At 39.6% G+C, this 19,874-nt stretch overlaps 1 protein-coding gene across 1 annotated transcript in view; it reads right to left on the reverse strand.

Moving 5' to 3' along the window:
• Positions 1–19,874, reverse strand: part of vipr2.S (vasoactive intestinal peptide receptor 2 S homeolog) — a 54,904-nt gene that overhangs the window by 26,992 nt on the left and 8,038 nt on the right. Inside the window, exons 2-4 of the mRNA XM_041567360.1 lie at positions 15,466–15,574; positions 9,469–9,576; positions 5,271–5,365 (exon numbers count right to left, since the gene is read on the reverse strand). Of these exons, the coding sequence (XP_041423294.1) occupies positions 5,271–5,365; positions 9,469–9,576; positions 15,466–15,574 (312 nt within the window). The remainder of the gene's footprint in view (positions 1–5,270; positions 5,366–9,468; positions 9,577–15,465; positions 15,575–19,874) is intronic.

Below are 19,874 nucleotides of genomic sequence, written 5' to 3' on the forward strand. Positions count from 1 at the left end.
TGATAAATCTGCCCCCAAATATACTAGAAAATCATGTAAACATTAAGGGGCAGATTTATCTAGGGTGGAATTTAAAATTCGAAGTAAAAAAATTAGAACTTCAACCTATTTTTGTGTACTTCAACTAGGGAATAGGCCAAATTCGATTTGAATTTGAAAAAAATTAGAAAATTCGAATATCTAAATTTATCATTGACCATTCGCCATCTACAACCTGCCGAATTGCTATTTTAGCCTATGGGAGACCTCCTAGAACCTGTTTGGAGTCAATTGGTGGACTTTGAATAATCTAAGGTTTGTTTTTTTTTTTGGAAAATACGGATACGATCTGCGAATACAGCCTATTCACCCGCAAGAAAAACTTTGATTTCTTTAATACATTTTGGTTGGTCTTTTTTTATTCGAATTTCGAAGTTATGAGAGTTCAAAAAAACTCCCATTACTTCGGAATTTGACCCTTGATAAATCTGTCCCTGAGAGGCAGATTTATCAAGGGTCGAATTGAAAATTCAAAGTATAAAAATGTTAATTTTGAGCAAATTTTGTGTACTTCGACTAGGAAATGGTCCAAACTTGATTAGAATTTGAAAAAATATCAAAATTTATCATGTACTGTTTCTTTAAAACTTGACTTCGACCATTCGCCATCTAAAACCTGTCGAACTGCTGTTTTAGCCTTTGTAGGGCCTCCTGAACCTCTTTGGAGTCAATTGGTAGACTTTGAAAAATCTGAGTTTTTTTTTGAAAATACTTCGAATTGAATTCAATCGAATACGATCTTCAAATACAGCCTATTCACCCGCAAAAAAAACTTTGATTTTTTAAACAATTTTGGTTGGTCTTTTTTTGTTCAAAAAAACTCCCATTACTCCGGAATTCGACCCTTGATAAATCTGCCCCTTAATAAAAGATCGAGGGAGAGAGAGAGAAAGCTACAACCCACAGTCTGCATTTGGGAATGGTGAGAAGCAGCTGGAGGTACTGTATGTTCTCTCTTTCTCAGGGTCTGCTAGCCAATAAAACCCAAAATATCATAGGACAATTCTACTGGTTAGAAGTTGGACACCCTGATATATGCAAAGGGGCCTATTGCTGTGTAAAACAACAGCGACAAAATTCAAGAGGCATCGCAGAGTAAAAAAACAAAGTGTACTTTTTTAACTTTCTACTGATTTCCGGCGACTACGTACCTACATGAACAAATCTGGCGTAACTGTAAGCGGCTGCTTAAAGATCCAATGGAAATTCATCCATTGTGGCTTTTCGTGCGTTTTTTCCTAGCGCGTCTTCCAGTGGAACTTACTTGAATTTACTTGCCAATTTAATTTTCCTCGTTGAAGTCTGAAGAGGCGTACAATAATGGCCTCAAATATGGCCGCATACAAAAATTGAAAAATGTGCCATTTATTTTACACCTTTTTTTCTGCGATATTCCTATTACACACCATAATAAACTGGCGCCAAAGTGTTTTGTGGTTGTAGAATTCTATGTCGCCCTATATCTGCTGAACAACAACCCAATGCGGATACTTCCATAGTGAGCACCAATGTCATTGAAATGGCTCTGGCCCAAAAGCGTCAGACTGGGGGGCCCAGGGCCCACCGGGACTGCTGTCCAGTGCCCCCTCCAGACCCCCTGGCCCCCCATGTGTGCACAGAAGCCGAACGGCGCGCATAGGAGTCGCACATCGGTGCACGGCACTGCAAATTGTTTTTCTTTTTTTATACATCCAGGAGATCGGGAGAGTGGGGTCTGTCCCGGCCGGGGCCCACCAGGTTTTTTCCCGGTGTCCCGCTGGGCCAGTCCGACCCTGAAAAGCGTAGAGAACAACTTGATCTAAAAAGACGCTCTATTGTTAGAAACACAACTAATTAAACACTATGGGGCACATTTACTTAGCTCAAGTGAATGAATAGAATAAAAAATACTTCGAATTTCGAACGTTTTTTTTGGCTACTTCGACCTTCGACTACGGCTTCGAATCGAACGATTCGAACTAAAAATCGTTCGACTATTCGACCATTCGTCCATTCGACCATTCGATAGTCGAAGTACTGTCTCTTTAAAAAAAACTTTGACCCCCTACTTCGCCAACTAAAACCTACCGAGCATCAATGTTAGCCTATGGGGAAGGTCCCCATAGACTTTCTAGCAAATTTCTGATCGAAGGAATTTCATTTGATCGATGGATTAAAATCCTTTAAATCGATTCGAAGGAATTAATCGTTCGATCGAACGAATAGCGGTAAATCCTTCAACTTCGATATTCGAAGTCAAAGGATTTAAGTTCGATGGTCGAATATAGAGGGTTAATTAACCCTCGAAATTCGACCATTAGCACATGTGCCCCTATATGTAATATAAGGTACTATGTTTGCCCAGGAACAGTAACCCATGGCAACCAATAAGATTCTTGCATTTAAGCAGGTGACTAGTAAATGCTACCTGCTAGTGATGGTCAAATTTCTCCCGCGAAATTTGCGAAACAATGAAAAATTTTCAAAACTAGAATTTTGACACCCGCATCGATTCACGTTAATTTTGACACCATCATAATAGGTGCCCAAATAGTGTTGACGCGCAACAGTTTTGACGGGAGACACTTTTTTTTTGCCGGAGTTTCACAAATTTATTCGGAACACGGAAATTTGCTGCGAATTTGCGCCTGCTGAATTTATTCGCCCATGACTACTACCTACTGATTGGCTGCTATGGGTTACTGCCCCTGGGCAAATTTAGTGCCTTTTATTACATAAACCAATGTATGGGTTTTATCCAAGCATGGCGGAAGGAACATGGAGGCAAAAAGGCTTTCTGAGTCCAAACACGGCATGTTGTGACATCCTCTAAAGTGATATTGTCATACGTTATGGCCAGTCTCATGCTCGTCTATATCTGTCATGGTTCCAGCTTTATAAAGGTGGCCATACACGGAGAGATCCGCACGTTTGGCGATGTCGCCAAACGAGTGGATCTCTCTCCGATATTCCCACCTTGAGGTGGGCAATATCTGGCTGATCTGATCGTGGGCCCTAGAGCCCAACGATCGGATCCTAGCGAACGTGAACGGGCGGTCGGATCGCGGGACCGCATCAACGAACAGATGCGGCCGCGATCCGACTGGATTTTTCGTCCCATCCGATCGAGATCTGGCCGACTTTCGGCCAGATCTCGATCGGGGAAGCCCGTCGGGGGGCCCCATACACGGGCCAATAAGCTGCTGACTCGGTCTGTCGGCAGCTTTTATCGGCCCATGTATGGCCACCTTTAGTCTACAAAGACCAAGTCAGATGGCCAGGCAAGCCATCATTGTCCCACATGAGTAATAAAACACAGTTGGAGACATTAGGGGGCCGATTCATGAAGCTCGAGTGAAGGATTCGAATGAAAAAAATTCGAATTTCGAAGTATTTTTTTGGTACTTCGTCCATCGAATTGGTTAAATTCGTTCGAATTCGAACGAAATCGAACGAATCGAACGAAAAATCGTTCGACTATTCGACCATTCGATAGTCTAAGTACTTCCCCTTTAAAAAAAACTTCGACCCTCTACTTCGGCAGGTAAAACCTACCGAAGTCAATGTTAGCCTATGGGGAAGGTCCCCATAGGCTTGCCTGTGATTTTTTGATCGAAGGATTTTCCTTCGATCGTTGGATTAAAATCCTTCGAATCGTTCGATACGAAGGATTTTATCGTTCGATCGAACGAAAAATCCTTCGATCGATCGCAGGATTAGCGCTAAATCCTTCGACTTCGATATTCGAAGTCGAAGGATTTCAATTCGAGGGTCGAATTTCGAAGTATTTTTAACTTCGAAATTCGACCCTTAGTGAATCGGCCCCCATAAGATGTCCATGATGATGTGCTTTTAGATCTCGGTTTTATTACATTGCATCTCCTTACATATATGTCCTCTTAAATATCTCAATTACATAGATACATATAGGGGCACATTTATTAAGGGTCAAATTGAAAATTCCAATTTTCAAATTTTTTCTATGCTCAAAACTCTCAAATTCTAATTTTAAATTATCCAAAATCGATTTGAGTTTTAATTTGTATTAGAATTTCAAGATTTATCATATTCTGGCCCTTTTTAATACATGAATTTGACTATTCGCCACCTAAAAACTGCCAAGTTCAATGGGAGAGGTCCTGGGACCATGTCAGTAGCCTTCCTGGCATTCGAGTTTCTTTCAGAGAAAAAGTTCATACAGAGTTTAGTCGAATTCGATTTAAATTCCATTCGAGTTTTCGAGTTGGTAAAATCTAAGCGAGTTTTTAATAAAATCGAATTTCGAGTATATTCAAATTTAATAGAGTGAAAAACTCACATGAATTCGAAATTCAACCTTTAATAAATGTGCCTCCCCAAGTTTTAAATGTCCAGAATTCTCAAAAGAATTTGCCAGGTTTTAGATGGCGAATGGTCGGTCAACGCTTTAAAGAAACAGTACATGATGAATTTCAATATTCTAATTTTCTAATTTTTTTTCAAATTCAAATCGAATTTGGACTATTCCCTAGTCGAAGAACACAAAAATAGTTAGAATTCTAATTTTTTCACTTTGAATTTTCAATTCGACCCTTGGCAGATTTATCAAGGGTCGAATTCCGAAGCAATGGGAGTTTTTTTTCGAATAAAAAAAGTCCAACCAAAATGTATCAATTTTTTTAGCTTACATACTGTATGTCCTCTTAAATATCTCATTTACGTAGATACATATAGGGGCACATTTATTAAGGGTCGAATTGAAAATGAGAATTTTCAAAAAAAAATTTATGGTCAAAACTCTCAAACTGTAATTGTGAATTATCCAAAAATCTATTTGAGTTTTAATTTGAATTCGAATTTGAGATTTATCACACTCTTTACAAACTCAAATTCGACTATTCGCCACCTAAAAACTGCCAAGTTCAATGGGAGAGGTCCTGGGACCATGTCAGTAGCCTTCATGACATTCGAGTTTTTTTCAGAGAAAAATCAAATCGAGTTTAGTCGAATTCGATTCAAATTAGATTCGAGTTGGTAAAATTCAAGCGAGTTTAAGATATTCGATTTTTTTATTAAATAACTCCCAATTGAATTTCGAGTATATTCAAATTTAATAGAGTTAAAAAAAAAACTCACATTGAGTCGAAATTCAGCATTTAATAAATGTGCCTCCACCAGTTTTAAATGTCCAGAATTCTCAAAAAAATCTTTCATCTCCTAAATACAGTCAGTCGCTATTAAACCTCATCCGGCATACGCAATGTGACCCCTACCTCCAATGTTGCATTTTCATTGTATCCACAGGCATCAAAAATGTCCGGGTATATTTCTGTCCAGCCCCTCGGTGTGCACGTTCTGCTTATATTTCCTGCAGATAAACATTGGAATTCATTGTTTTATTATTTTATTAAGTAATAAAAATGGAGAGAAACAAATCTATCTACAATAAAAGAGTTAAATCTTGAGCTAAAAACACAACCTTCCCCTCTTGGAGGCCCATTGATCCACATTCTCATTTTTAGTGGTTTTGGAGGTTTTAGTAACTACGAATAATCTCATTTTCGCTAAACCACAAAATTTATTAAAAGGTTCAAATATAAAAAACACAAACGGTAAAAAAAAACTATAAGTAATACAAAATAAAAATCAGTTAACTCCTATGGGGGTTATGTACAGGTATGGGACCTGTTATGCAGAATGCTCGGAACCTGAGGTTTTCTGGATAACGGATCTTTCCCTAATTTGGATCTTCATTTCTTAAGTCTGCTATAAAATCATTAAATAAACCCAATAGGCTGGTTTTGCTGCCAATAAGGATTAATTATATCTTAGTTGGGATAAAGTACAAGCTACTGTTTTATTACTACAGAGAAAAAGGAAATGATTTTTGAAAAATTTGCATTATTTGGATTAAATGGAGTCAATGGGAGATGGTCATTCCATAATTCGTAGCTTTCAGGATAACAGGTTTCCGGATAACGGATCCTGTAATAAAAGGCACTAAGTTTGTCCAGGAGCAGTAACACATTGGGGCAGATTCACTAAGGGTCGAATTTCGAAGTTAAAAATACTTTGAAATTCGACCCTCGAATTGAAATCCTTCGACTTCGAATATCGAAGTCGAAGGATTTAGCGCTAAACGTTCGATCGAACGATCGAAGGATTTTTCGTTCGATCGAACGATTAAATCCTTCGAATCGAACGATTCGAAGGATTTTGATCAAACGATCGAATGAATATCCTTCGATCAAAAAAAGTTTAGCAAGCCTATGGGGACCTTCCCCATAGGCTAACATTGACTTCGGTAGCTTTTAGCTGCCGAAGTAGGGGGTCGAAGTTTTTTTTAAAGGGAAAGTACTTCGACTATCGAATGGTCGAATAGTCGAACGATTTTTCGTTCGAATCGTTCGATTTCGTTCGAATTCGAACGAATTTAACCAATTCGATGGTCGAAGTACCCAAAAAATACTTCGAAATTCAAATTTTTTTCATTCGAATCCTTCACTCGAAGTTAGTGAATCTGCCCCATAGCAACCAATCAGTAGGTAGCATTTACCGGTCACTTGTAAAGCAAATATTTTATTGGTTGCTATTGGTTACTGCTCCAGGGCAAACTTAGTGCCTGTTATTACATACAGGGGTATGTATATGTGCAAATTGATGAAAAAAAAATGGTCCAACAGGATCAGCGCAGCTCCCATTGACCTTGACTGCATTTACTTGGTGAATTTTTGTATTAGAGTTTTTGGTGGTTTTTACACTGAATGACTCTCCAATTTTTAGGGTTTTAGAGAAATAAAAAAAAAACACATTTTTGGAGATACAATATTTGAATGTTATTAAAAAGGCCTTCAATGTTACAGAAGATAAGCAATGAACAATAATGATAATGGAAGCCTTATATCTGATGTGGGGGTCAGTGACCCAGACAACAATAAAGCACTTTTCAATTGCAGGCTGGAAAGAGGCAGAATAGGAAAGGTAATAGAAATAAACAATGATAAATAAACTGTGTTATTACAGTTTTGCTAATCAAGGTGAAATGCACTTTAAGCTGCAAGTCACGGTTTCCCCAAGAGACCCGCTTATCTTAAATTGTTACAATTGTTTCTTTGCTTATCTTAAATTTTTATAAATCTATCAAAGTGCACCTGCCACATATTCTGGGCTCTCTGCCAAAAGCAAATTAAGTTAGACACATTGTATCTTTTTCTAGCTGTTCAGTGCAGGAGATTAAAGAGAAAGCCGGGACATTTCGGTAAAGATTAGAACTGAGGGTCAAAATCGGGACTGTCCCACGAGTGGGCCTTAGCAAACTGAAATTGTCCTACAGAATTGTGCTTATTACAGAGGAATACACATACTGGTGTAAATGTAACTGTCTCTCTGTGTATAAACCCCAAGAATGTGTATCTGCTGCTTCTGGTGAGACCTTCAATAATATCAGACCTTGCCGTTTGGGCTGCTAGTTCATAGCTCCTTCTCGCTTGCCCTTAGGGCAGTGATCCCCAACCAGTAGCTCGTGAGCAACATGTTGCTCTCCAACCCCTTGGATGTTGCTCCCAGTGGCCTCAAAGCAGGAGCTTATTTTTGAATTCCAGGCTTGGAGACAAGTTTTGGTTGTATAAAAACCAGGTGTACTGCCAAATAGAGCCTCAATGTAGGTTGAAAATCCACATCGGGGCTGCTAAATTGCCAATCACAGCACTTTTTTGGCAGCCCAAGAACATTTTTCATGCATGTGTTGCTCCCCAACTCCTTTTACTTCTGAATGTTGCCCACGGGTTCAAAAGGTTGGGGATCCCTGCCTTAGGGTATTGTAATACAAAAGGAGGACTATAGGAAGCTATAGGGTAAATTATGCCCAGTCAGCCTGAGAGACAATGGCAGTTTTGGCAAGGCTGAAACTACAAAGCTGAGGCAATCCGAACTTTATAGGACCTGAAAGGAATGAACTTTTTCTAAGATGTTGACCCTTTATGAATATCTGTATATAATACACAAAACCCATCACTATCCTGTAAATTATATCCTTATAAACGGAGAGTTCTGATGTCATCAGTTATAAACGGTGAGTTCTTACGTCATTTCTGTCACATGACTCACTGAAACTTGTGTATTATAATAAATAAAGTGCCCCCGGTTGTAAAATATGAGGATATTAGAAGTTACCTCGGAGTTCCATGACCTGTATAAAACCTCTCCCTTCGGCCTCATGTTTTTATATGGTCATGAAACTCCTCGGTAACATAATATCCTTATATTTTACAAGTGGGGGTACTTTATTCACTATATAATACACAAAAGCCATGCCTATCCTGTAAATTATATCCTTATAAACGGTGAATACTGATGTCACCAGTTATAAACGGTGAGTAGTGATGTCATTTCTGTCACATGACTCACTGAAACATGTGTATTATAATAAAGTACCCCCTGTTGCAAAATATGAGTATATTAGAGTTCCACGACGGGTATAAAAACATATATGGTATTTTATATGGTCATGAAACTCCTCTGTAACTTATAATATCCTTATATTTTACAAGAGAGGGTACTTTATTCTCTATATAAACGTCTCTTAGCGATGTCGTCAGTTACAAACGGAGCTTAATGATGTCATTTTGTCACTTGACTCACTACAACTTGTGTATTATAATAAATAAAGTTCCCCTTGTTGGAAATTATGGGGATATTAGAAGTCACCTCAGAGTTCCATGACCTGTATAAAATATGGTGACTTGTAATATCCTTATATTTTACAGTAGGGGGTACCTTAATCACTGTATTAAAATAATTGCAACCAATTTGTTTTGGCCTATACACTTCAAGTTACCAAACGAAAGCAAAGATCTGATTGGTTGCTAGAGGGGCAGATTAGCACCTGAGTTGAGCACCCCTACATAAGTTACCGTTAAAGTGGACCTGTCACCCAGACACAAAAATCTGTATAATAAAAGTCCTTTTCAAATTAAACATGAAATCCAATTTCTATTTTTTATTTAAGCATTAATAGCTGTTGTAAGCTCGTTTAAAAATCTCAGCTGTCAATCAAATATTGTCTGCCCCTCCTCTATGCCCGTGGCATAGAGGCGGGGCAGACAATTACTTTCACTTTCAATTCAGCACTTCTTAGATGTCACTGCTCCTCACACATTCCCCTGTTCTCTTTACCATTTAATTGTGTAACCAGGACATGGGGATGGACATCAGGTCCCCCATTCTGGTGCACAAACAAGATTCTGAGATGATACAAGGCTTTTCTTAATAACAGTGTCCACAAAATGCCTCCTGCCTGCTTGTTATAATTATGAATTCCCAGACTAAAGGAAACAAGATTCAAATAATTTATATTGTTTTATTAAAGTTCATTTTGCTTGACTAATGTGATAAAATAGGATTTTGAATAATTTTTTTGGGTGACGGGTCCCCTTTAAATGACATGACAGAAGTACAGAGTTAATACATTACCTTGCTTCCCGTTCATGTACCGCAGCACAACGGGACAGTTCTGGGTGACATTCTCTCCGTGCAGAGCTGTTTCCCAACATGTGATGTTATCCCAAACGCCAATGCACCCTGTAAACAGAATGAAACATACAGTTGTATTATTAGCCATTCATTCTGGTTTGTAGGGTGATGTGTAGTCAATATGGCAGCAAGACTTAAAATGCAAGCTCTTTGTGCAAGTTTCCCAAAGCAAGAAATGAATAAGCTGCAACGTTATCCCAGTACTTGTGCTCCTTTAGATATTGCACCACTGTCCCCATCTACATGTGCAGGATCTAGAGCCCCCCTATCAGCACCCCCAAAGACCCCAAAATCAACATTTTTCTGTATTTGAACTAATTTCATGAGATAACAAGGGATTGAACTGAAAACGTCTGACAACAGCTGCTCTGATGAGACCAAAAGACAAATGTGGTTCCACGGTTGTTCTGTTCTTTGGTTGCCTGGGTCAGCAGCCCTAGTAACGGAGGATTTTGTTTTTTCAGATTCGAAAGAGACAGAGTAGCAGGTCGCTGCTGATTATAGTACAGGTATAGAGGTTTCACTGTATATGTACATCTTGGAATGTTACACTAGTGGGCCATATTTTACATGGATATGAGATCACACAGATTTCTGTAATATGGTAATATGTTGGAATGCATTGGCTGTGCAATAATTGTGATTTATAGGGTTATTTACTAAAATCCGAATTGATCTCATATTTTATTTTAAAGAACCACAACCAAAATCCCATGTCCGATTTTAGCTTATTTATTAATAAAAAAAACTCAATTTAATTGGATCATAGAAAAACTCGATAATATTGAGCGAAATCCCAAATTGCTCAAATTTTTTGGGGTTTCTCCTGACTTGCTCAAATTTGAATTTGAATTTTTGCCTGAAAACCCCGAAAATTCTGATTGTGTGGCGAAAAAGCCTGAAAATTCACATTTTGTGCCGAAAACCCCCCGAAAATTCATATTTTGTGGCAAAAAAACCCATAACATTCATATTTTGTGCTGAAAAAACCCAAAATTCAGATTTTCTGACAAAAACCCCTGAAAATTCAGATTTTCTGGCAAAAAACATTGAAGAGCCTAATATCTTCAATTTGAGATTGGTGCCTCTCCCTTTGATTATACAGGACCTTGACAGGGGTCTCATTTTTGACCAAGGCGTCCGTTTTTGATGCCGATGTCCGTTTTTTTGGAGCCGGAGAAATTCCGCCAAAAACGGAAGCCGGCGTCCATTTTTTTTTACGCCGACAAATTTTCACTGCGGTTTCACAAATTTTTTCACAGGCGGCACAGACCTGTAGCTAGGGGAGGCAGATAACACTTAATTCAATATAAGCCAGAAAAAAACAAGAATACAGGTATGAGACCTGTTATCCAGAATGCTCGGGACCTGGGTTTTTCCGGATAACGGATCTTTCCATATTTTAGATCTTCATGCCTTAAATCTACTAAAAAAAATCATGTAAACATTAAATAAACCCAATAGACTGGTTCTGCCACCAATAAGGATTAATTATATCTTAGTTGGGATCAAGTACAAGCTACTGTTTTATTATTACAGAGAAAAAGGAAATCATCTTTAAAAATTTGGGTTCTTTGGATAAAATGGAGATGGCATTTCTGTAATCCGGAGCTTTCTGGATAACGGGTTTCCAGATAACGGATCCCATAACTGTATTTAAATATTAAATTCAGCAGACTTGATTAGCCCCAACCTTCTTGGCATGCTAACACACATTTTTTCATGTAATGGCCAAATCTATATACTTTAAAAGAAAAAAAAGAAACTCAGGCAGTCGATCATTGAATAAAATCTTGCTAAAGTTTTTCTTTTTAAATATTTCTGTTTAGTGCCGGGCAGTTCCACGTTGCTAAATATATCCAGTGTTTATACCGTTACATAATTTAGCATTTTTCTTGGGAGTGTTTTTATAGGTGATGTTACAGTGGATATATATATAATATATTATATATAATAAAACCTAGCTTCCAGGAGACATTATTTTCCACTTATAATATTGTATCCCTGCCTAATCCAGCAGCAGATAAAGATAATGTGTGTGTGATAGAGGAAGATGAGTTTATAAAGTGTTTTGTTTCAGGGAAGATCTAAATCACATGGATCCAGGGTATAATATTTGGTATCAATCATCCGTGTCCGACTCCTCATCCTGCAGCTGCTGAACACAATCCCAAAACAGCACAAATCCCAAATATAAGCAGATGCCTGATCCCCACAGCAGGAGGGCCTCCGGCCTGACATCTCTGATATATAAGGACTTGTGCTCAGCGGAATAATATTTTCTTCTTCTGAAATTCCTTATATTTTAGCACTAAAACTTACTGTCATAGACAACCTGGTTGTTATGTTTTTAATGAGTTGCCTGTCATTCCAGGAGGAGAACCTTCAGGAAACCTGTGGGAAGAGCCAAACACAGAGAGGCCCATTTATCAAAGGAAGAAATTCAGTGTCGGACTGGAGGGTAGGAGACCGACGGGGGGGCTTCCAACACAGGGGCCCCCACCCCCTCCGGGCCCCATCCAAAACTTTTCCCAGGTCCCCCCAACGCTGACACAATCCCCCTCTGTTCCCCAAGACGCAAACCCCCCTCCAGGGGATACCAGATGCTGAGATGCATTATAGGTGCACCCCACGATACCCCCCACGCTGAAAGGATTTTATTTATAGCTCTGGCCTAGAAAATGCAGATTGAGCCCCCCAGCTGAGCTGCAGTGCAAGGACACTGATACACAACATGCCCCTCAATCAGACAGGCACACAATGATTTCTGAATAATTAAACATTTGAATATAGAAATGTTATTAAGTCTTAACAGCGAGTGCTGAATGACACCAGGAATTTCTATTTTAAATTTAAAAAAAACATATGTATAATAACTTGACATTAGACATTCTTACCAAGTGTGAAAGAGAATGTGAATATAAGGCATTTTTTAGCTGTGACGGGGATCAGGCCAACACAGACTATACAGAAATCCAATTGTTTATATGTCCAACCCATGGCCCTTCAACTGCTGTTGATCTACAACTGTCAGCACCAACTGCGGGTGCATTTCAGTCTGAAGGGCTATAGGTTCTCAGCCATGTTGCTTCTGTCTCAGGAGCCAGATTCAGTGTCGGACTGGGATACCAGGGGCCCACCAGAAAACCTTAGGCTGAGGGCCCACTTTCCAAACTTTTATACCTCCCCTCCTCACTCAACCTCTTTATTCTCCTAGTCTCTTTTCTCTACATACTATACTCTATTCTTCCATTATTAAACCTCTTTATTCCCATAAAAAAATTGAGAATGGCCATGAAATAGGCCAAAAGGTTAGAAGCATGAGGGCCCACTGACACCTTGGCCCACCGGGAGTTTTCCTAGTATCCCGGTGGGCCAGTCCGACACTGGCCAGATCTTAGGGGGTTGGTTTTGTTAATAGGGCAGCAAATACTTTCTTGCTTACTCTAAATTGTAGGGTGCTCCAAATACTTTGGCTGTTCTCTGTACCACAGATGCATTATGATCCGATCGTTGGGCCCTAGGCCCAACAATCGGATCAGCCTGATATCGGTCACTTCAATGTGGGCATATCGGGGAGAGATCCGCTCGTTTGGCGACACCGCAAAACGAGAGGAGCTCTACGTCAATGGCCACCTTTAGGCCCCCCACTGGCTTCTGCCTCTCCACTCTTCCAACTACAGCTCTGCTAAATGGGGAGTCCCTGAGCAGTTACCACTTATTTGCACCTCCAAAATAACAGCTTTCCATATGCTAAAATACTTAGATTTAAAGGCTGGAGACATGGCATTTAGAGCAAACATCTGTAATGAGCCATTATCTGCCTGGATCTGCAGATAAACTGCTTTATTTTATGAAAATTTCAAAGACTTTATAAAATCTGCATTTCCTTCCTTATCCTATGGCTCACCAGTCATTACTGGGCATTCATTATTTAGAAGGAAAATGCAGAAAAGAAATGGTTTCTATACTCGCGAAGCAGCAGAAAATAGAGATTACAGAACTGCTGTAAATGTCAAAGTAATTCATAGCATACAAAGCATTAATCTGAAGTGTAAACCCTTAGCAGAGACACACGTACATCCTCCTATCATTCTGTTTAGACTTGTATCTGTCACATGGAGTAGTAGTAACCTGCTTTTGTATTGGACTGTACATACAGCTGTGTCTGCAGCAATTTTATAGTAAATGACAGATTCAGGCCCGAGCCAAGCCAGCCGGGCACCCAAGGCAACCCGGCCGGCCACTTCATCCCCATTGACTGCGTGGTCTTGAGTGGACATTTTTCAATTCATGGAGGGGAAGAGAACACGCACAGAGCCGCACTGGAGAGTGCCGGTGGGAGAGTAAGGGTCCGGACCAGGGGTTGGCAAAAGAAGAGGTACGCGCTTGGCGCCCCCAATTTTTTGTTCCCTAGGCACTTGCCTCTTCTGCCCACCCCTAGTTCCGGCAATGGACAGATTATCAGCAGAAACTTATATAGAGATCTTTGCAGCTGATTCACTATCTTTAAAGTGTTACTGATATACGGGCATTTACTTATCCCTCTGACAAAAGTGCAAGAACACTAAGGGGCAGATTTATCAAAGGTTGAGGTGAATTTTCGAATTCAAAAAATTCGAATTTCAAGCTATTTTTTGTGGTGTTCGACTAGGGAATAGTCCAAATTTGATTATTGGAATATCGAAATTTATCAAGTACTGTCTCTTTTAAAATTCGACTTCGACCATTCGCCATCGAAAACCTGCCGAATTGCTGTTTTAGCCTATGGGGGACCTCTTAGAACCTATTCAGAGTCAATTGGTGGCCAAAAAACAACTTCAACTTAATTTCAATTGGTCTTTTTGAATTCGAATTTCGACGTTTTTCAAATTCAAAATTCGGCCCTTGATAAATATGCCCCTAAGGGTCAGGGCACACAGGCAGATTCGGGGAGATTAGTCGACCAGCGACAAATCTCCTCTTCTTCTCCGGGGCGACTAATCTCCCCGAACTGCCTCCCTTGCCTTTCCGCCGGCTAAAATGTAAATCGCCGTCGCGATTCATTTACTAAAGTCGCCCGAAGTTTCCTTGCGAGGCAACTTTGGGCGACTTCGGAAAATGAATTGCGCTGAGAGCCATCCCATCGGCAATTTGCATTTTAGCCAGAGGGAAGGCAGGGGAGGCAGTTCTGGGAGATTAGTCGCCCCGAAGAAGAGGAGATTTGTCGCTGGGCGATTAATCTCCCCGAATCTGCCTGTGTGCCCTGAGCCTAAGGGGCACAAAAGCTTATTCAGGCAGCAAAAAAAACCTGCCACGGCCTGGACTGGGGCTAATTTATGAATTTATCATAGGTTACATGTAGTTGTACAGGGAATTTCCTAATGTTGGATTTCTCTTTACTGCACTTATCTACTCTCCTCTATTCCTAATGTGTTCTCCCTAATATAGGCAGCCATAAATTACTTGCAGGTACATTTGTTATACCCTTTCCCTTTAACCCTGGCCTGCCCATTAAGCCCAGATCCACCCCAATCTTACCCAGTTAGCTCTATGTTATTTGGGGCAAGGAGTGCAGAGACTTGTGATAAGTCCTCAAGAAGGTACTGTCCACCCTTTCAACTGCAGAATGGTTTGGGCTATAGAAGAGAGACAGAACTAATAAAAAAAAGGGAGGCAAAAGTTTCTGACTGTTTATAGGGTGAGGAAACCATAACAGATAGATGTGGTCTTCTGATATCTGAGAACATTGTGGCCACCATGATAACCTCTAGAGATACCTTGAGGTTCAGTAGAAAGACCTCTTTCTTTGCTCATGCCTTCTGCAGGGATATTTTGTACCCAAGGATAGATGGAGAGATTGGGCATCTTCTGATCCACCCTTGGCCGACACAAGCTACTAAAACTACTCAATACTCAGCATCTAGAAAGTCTGCAATATATTGTGTTGCCTCCAACCTTTTTGTGATGACATTTCCGATTCCTGTGCTTTCAGCTTGGCCATACAGTTCATCTCCTGCTGCTTCAGTACCAGCTTGATTCTGCATTCTGGGTGGAAACCCTGGACCTGTAGAAAATAACAATGACAAAACACTGAGAATCTTCATTTTTTTTTCAACTGCAATTGTGCTTTAAAAGAAAATGTCAGGTTCCTCCTCCACCCACTCATTCCCTGGGCTGCAAAATGATCTTTCCTAACATTAAACAATTCTTTCTTCCACAGTTCAGCTGAAATCACCCACAGATTTAGGGAAGTATTTAAAGATTTCAAAATGCAACACATTCATAAAACACTCCAAATTTGTATTTCTTTGTGTTTTATTTGGAATATGTTTTTTGAAATCATAAGGGGAATTCTCTCAATGTTAAGTAACTATTTATAACATGTCGACGCTGAAAATCGTCCCTGACCGATAGCAATTTGTGCTTTCGTGTTAGTTCTTTCCTAAGCCCATATTTGTGCAATTTGCCTATTGATCGTTGGGTTCATCTGATTAATTGGCTCCAGGCTGGTTTCCCTGTAAACCCCATACACAGACTGATGAGTAGCCAACTTTATCTGAAGGGGTCCAGTATCAGCCCATATCTGGCCAACTTTAGCTTATTGATTCCATTTTGTCAAAATAGCTTTTGGGAATTCAATAATTTACCCAGAAGGCAATTCTTTATCCTCCTGCGTCATTTCTGACACTCAATGTCACAATAACATCTGCAACCAGTTCTTTAGTTAAAATACACAAAGGCAAGAAGCAGCTGGAGGCACAACTACCTTTAATTGACGCCAGTGATTTGCACAGCAACTCGTACAATTGTAGTTACGTTTTAAGGACATGTAAACCTCCTCCACAAAAATGTAATCTTTGAACAGCCTCTTTGAAATCTTTAGATCACTGCCACGCTGGTTGTTAAGATTGTTAAAAGGTTAACAGTAAGGCTGCAGCATCCTCTTAATCACTTAGAAATCCTTCTACTCCTCTAACCACTCGGCCCCTCCCTCAGGAATTTGCTTTAACTTATGAGCATGCTCAGTTCTTCTCAGCTCAGATCACTAAACACACCCTCCAGTCTAACAGCCAATGATGAGCATTACTGGTTCCCATAGAAACTCTCTTCCTGTGCCTTTTATCCTTTTTTCAGCATGAATGGCTGCCCCCCATGGCTACACAGCAGCTTATTTATATAAACTACAGTAGTACTTATCTGTTATCTACTGTGTATCCTGTGCTTGAATGGCTGCCCCCATGGCTACACAGCAGCTTATTTATATAAACTACAGTAGTACTTATCTGTTATCTACTGTGTATCCTGTGCTTGAATGGCTGCCCCCATGGCTACACAGCAGCTTGTTTATATAAACTATAGTAGTACTTATCTGTTATCTACTGTGTATCCTGTGCTTGAATGGCTGCCCCCATGGCTACACAGCAGCTTATTTATATAAACTACAGTAATATTTCTGAAGTCAACACTCCAGTTTAACCAGTGCAGAGCAACTACAATATGTTTTAATCACTTTGATACTCTTTAATTTGTTTTCGTGTTACTGTCCCTTTAATGAAAAAGCCCTAATAATACTGTATCTCCCCCAATACAATGATTGGACTGGACTGGGCTGGAGTAATTGAATCCTATAGTAGGATCTTTAAATATTCTATTGGTTCAATTGATGCAGTTTTGTGGGGGATTGATATGAATTCAATCGGTGCAGAAGATTTCCAAATTGAGCTGATTTAATCACGTTTCTTAGATTCATAATTAAATCACAAACTCATCTCACTGATTATGACCGATTGATTTATCTAATTGATGTTCAATAAATTCGGAGCAATGGAGCCTCTTCCCTCTGCCATTAGCTGGGGTTTTCCACAGACTTTAGGGCTCATTTGTATAAATGTATTATGTTCTTTAAACTGTTTGATTCTATTCATTAATATCCTTCATCATTCAAACAGGATGTTTAAATATTTCAGATTGTGATATGGGTTATATCAGGGCTGTCACTTTCAAGTGTTCCGGGGTTTTATCCTCCGATAGATATTTACTTTGTGTAATTATAGATCAGACCTCCTAATGCGCCGCGATAGAGACAGAGAAAAGAGACGACTATAAGGGGGAACTGACTCCTATACCTACCTATAGTGCTTCTGTTTATAAAGTCCTATTCTCATACATTCTGTGGTTACAACTGTGTTTATATACAGTATATATATATATATAGTAGTATACTACCCCTTTCAACCTAAGACCACCTCCAAATTGATATGATAGTAAACCTGACATTCTAAAGAAAAACAGGTATGGGATCTATGAGGTTTTTCTGGATAAGAGGGCCTTCTGTAATCTGGATCTCCATACCTTTAGGGGCACATTTACTAAGGGTCGAATATCGAGGGTTAATTAACCCTCGATATTCGACTATCAAAGTTAAATCCTTCGACTTCGAATATCGAAGTCGAAGGATTCACCGATATTCGTTCGATCGTTCGATCGAACGAATAATCGTTTGATCGAACGATTAAATCCTTCGAATCGAACGATTCGAAGGATTTTAATCCATCGATTGAACGAAATTCCTTCGATCAGAAATTAGCTAGAAAGCCTATGGGGACCTTTCCCATAGGCTAACATTGATGCTCGGTAGGTTTTAGGTGGCGAAGTAGGGGGGTAGAAGTTTTTTTTAAAGAGACAGTACTTCGACTATCGAATGGTCGAATAGTCGAACGATTTTTAGTTCGAATTGTTCGATTCGAATTTGAAGTCATAGTCGAAGGTCGAAGTAGCCAATTCAATGGTCGAAGTAGCCAAAAAAATACTTCGAAATTCGAAGTATTTTCCATTCGAATCTTTCACTCGAGCTAAGTAAATGTGCCCCTTAGTCTGCTAAATAAATAATTTCAACTTTATTCAAACCCAAAAGGGTTGTGTTGCTTCCAATAAGGATTAATTATATCTTAGTTGGGATCAAGTACAAACTACTGTTTTATTATTACAGAGAAAAAGGAAATCATTTTTGAAAATTTTAATTATTTGTTTAAAATGGGGCAAATTTACTAAAGGGCGAAGCTGGCGAGAATTCACCAGAATGACAATCCGCAGGGACATCGCCAATTTACTAATAGGCGTAGAGGACAATTCACTATTGAAAGAGCTCAGCGCTAACGAAGTTTCACGCCCTTACGCCAGGCGAATTTTTAAATGAACGTAACTCAACAAACGTGTAAATTTTCCACTATGTTACCCGTTTCACCAGAGTCTGTTTCTCCAGGTTATACCTGACAAATTTATAAGATCAGCCTCCTCAATCTTATGTCAGTGACATCATATATCCTGAATGCCGAAAAGTCATAAAACAAGACAAAACGCTGGCCTCTTTTTCATATTTTAAAGTGGGATTATGTTTAAAAGTTGTAACTGTTAAATAGTTTTTTTTAAACCATTTGAGGGACATGCCACATTTGTTTGAGGGTGGGCTCAAGTCTAGGACAATAGAGGATCTCGTTTGTCTTTATTTTGCTTCCTTGATGACATCAGAACTCACCTTTTATAAGGATATAATTTACAAGATATTCATGGCTTTTGTGTGATAGGTGCGAAACCGCGGTTACGAGTAGTGCTGATGCCTCAATCTCGCGTGATGAGATTTGAGACGTTGGGCTTGGCTGTCAGACTGGAGGTAAGGAGCTGGATAATAACGGTGTTGTGGTACCAGCGCTCCGGGACTGTGGGCTGTGTGAGGAAAAACGGGACGGGCTCACAGATAGCGGGACTGTTGGGAAGTGTCACCTTTACTTTCCCTTCTGCAAATCCCATTGACTTTCTGGCGGGTGAGTGAATGAGTGAGTGAATGAGCGAGTGACTGAATGAGTGAATGAGTGACTGAATGAGTGAGTTAATGAGTGAATGAGTGACTGAATGAGTGAATGAGTGACTGAATGATTGAGTGACTGAATGATTGAGTGACTGAATGAATGAGTGAGTGAATGAATGAGTGACTGAATGAGTGAATATGTGAGTGAATGAGTGAGTGAATGAATGAGTGACTGAATGAGTGACTGTATGAGTGAAGAAGTGAGTGAATGAGTGACTGAGTGAGTGAATGACTGAGTAAGTAAATGAGTGAATGAGTGACTGAATGAATGAGTGAGTGAATTAATGAGTGACTGAATGAGTGAATAAGCGAGTGAATGAGTGAATAATTGAGTGAATGAGTGAGTTAATGAGTGATTGAATGAGTGACTGTGTGAGAGAATAAGTGAGTGAATGAGTGAATAAGTGAGTGAATGAGTGAGTTAATGAGTGAATGAGTGACTGAATGAGTGAGTTAATGAGTGAATGAGTGACTGAATGAGTGAATGAGTGACTGAATG

Source organism: Xenopus laevis, chromosome 6S (genome assembly GCF_017654675.1).
Source record: "Xenopus laevis strain J_2021 chromosome 6S, Xenopus_laevis_v10.1, whole genome shotgun sequence".
Taxonomy (NCBI): Eukaryota; Metazoa; Chordata; class Amphibia; order Anura; family Pipidae; genus Xenopus; species Xenopus laevis.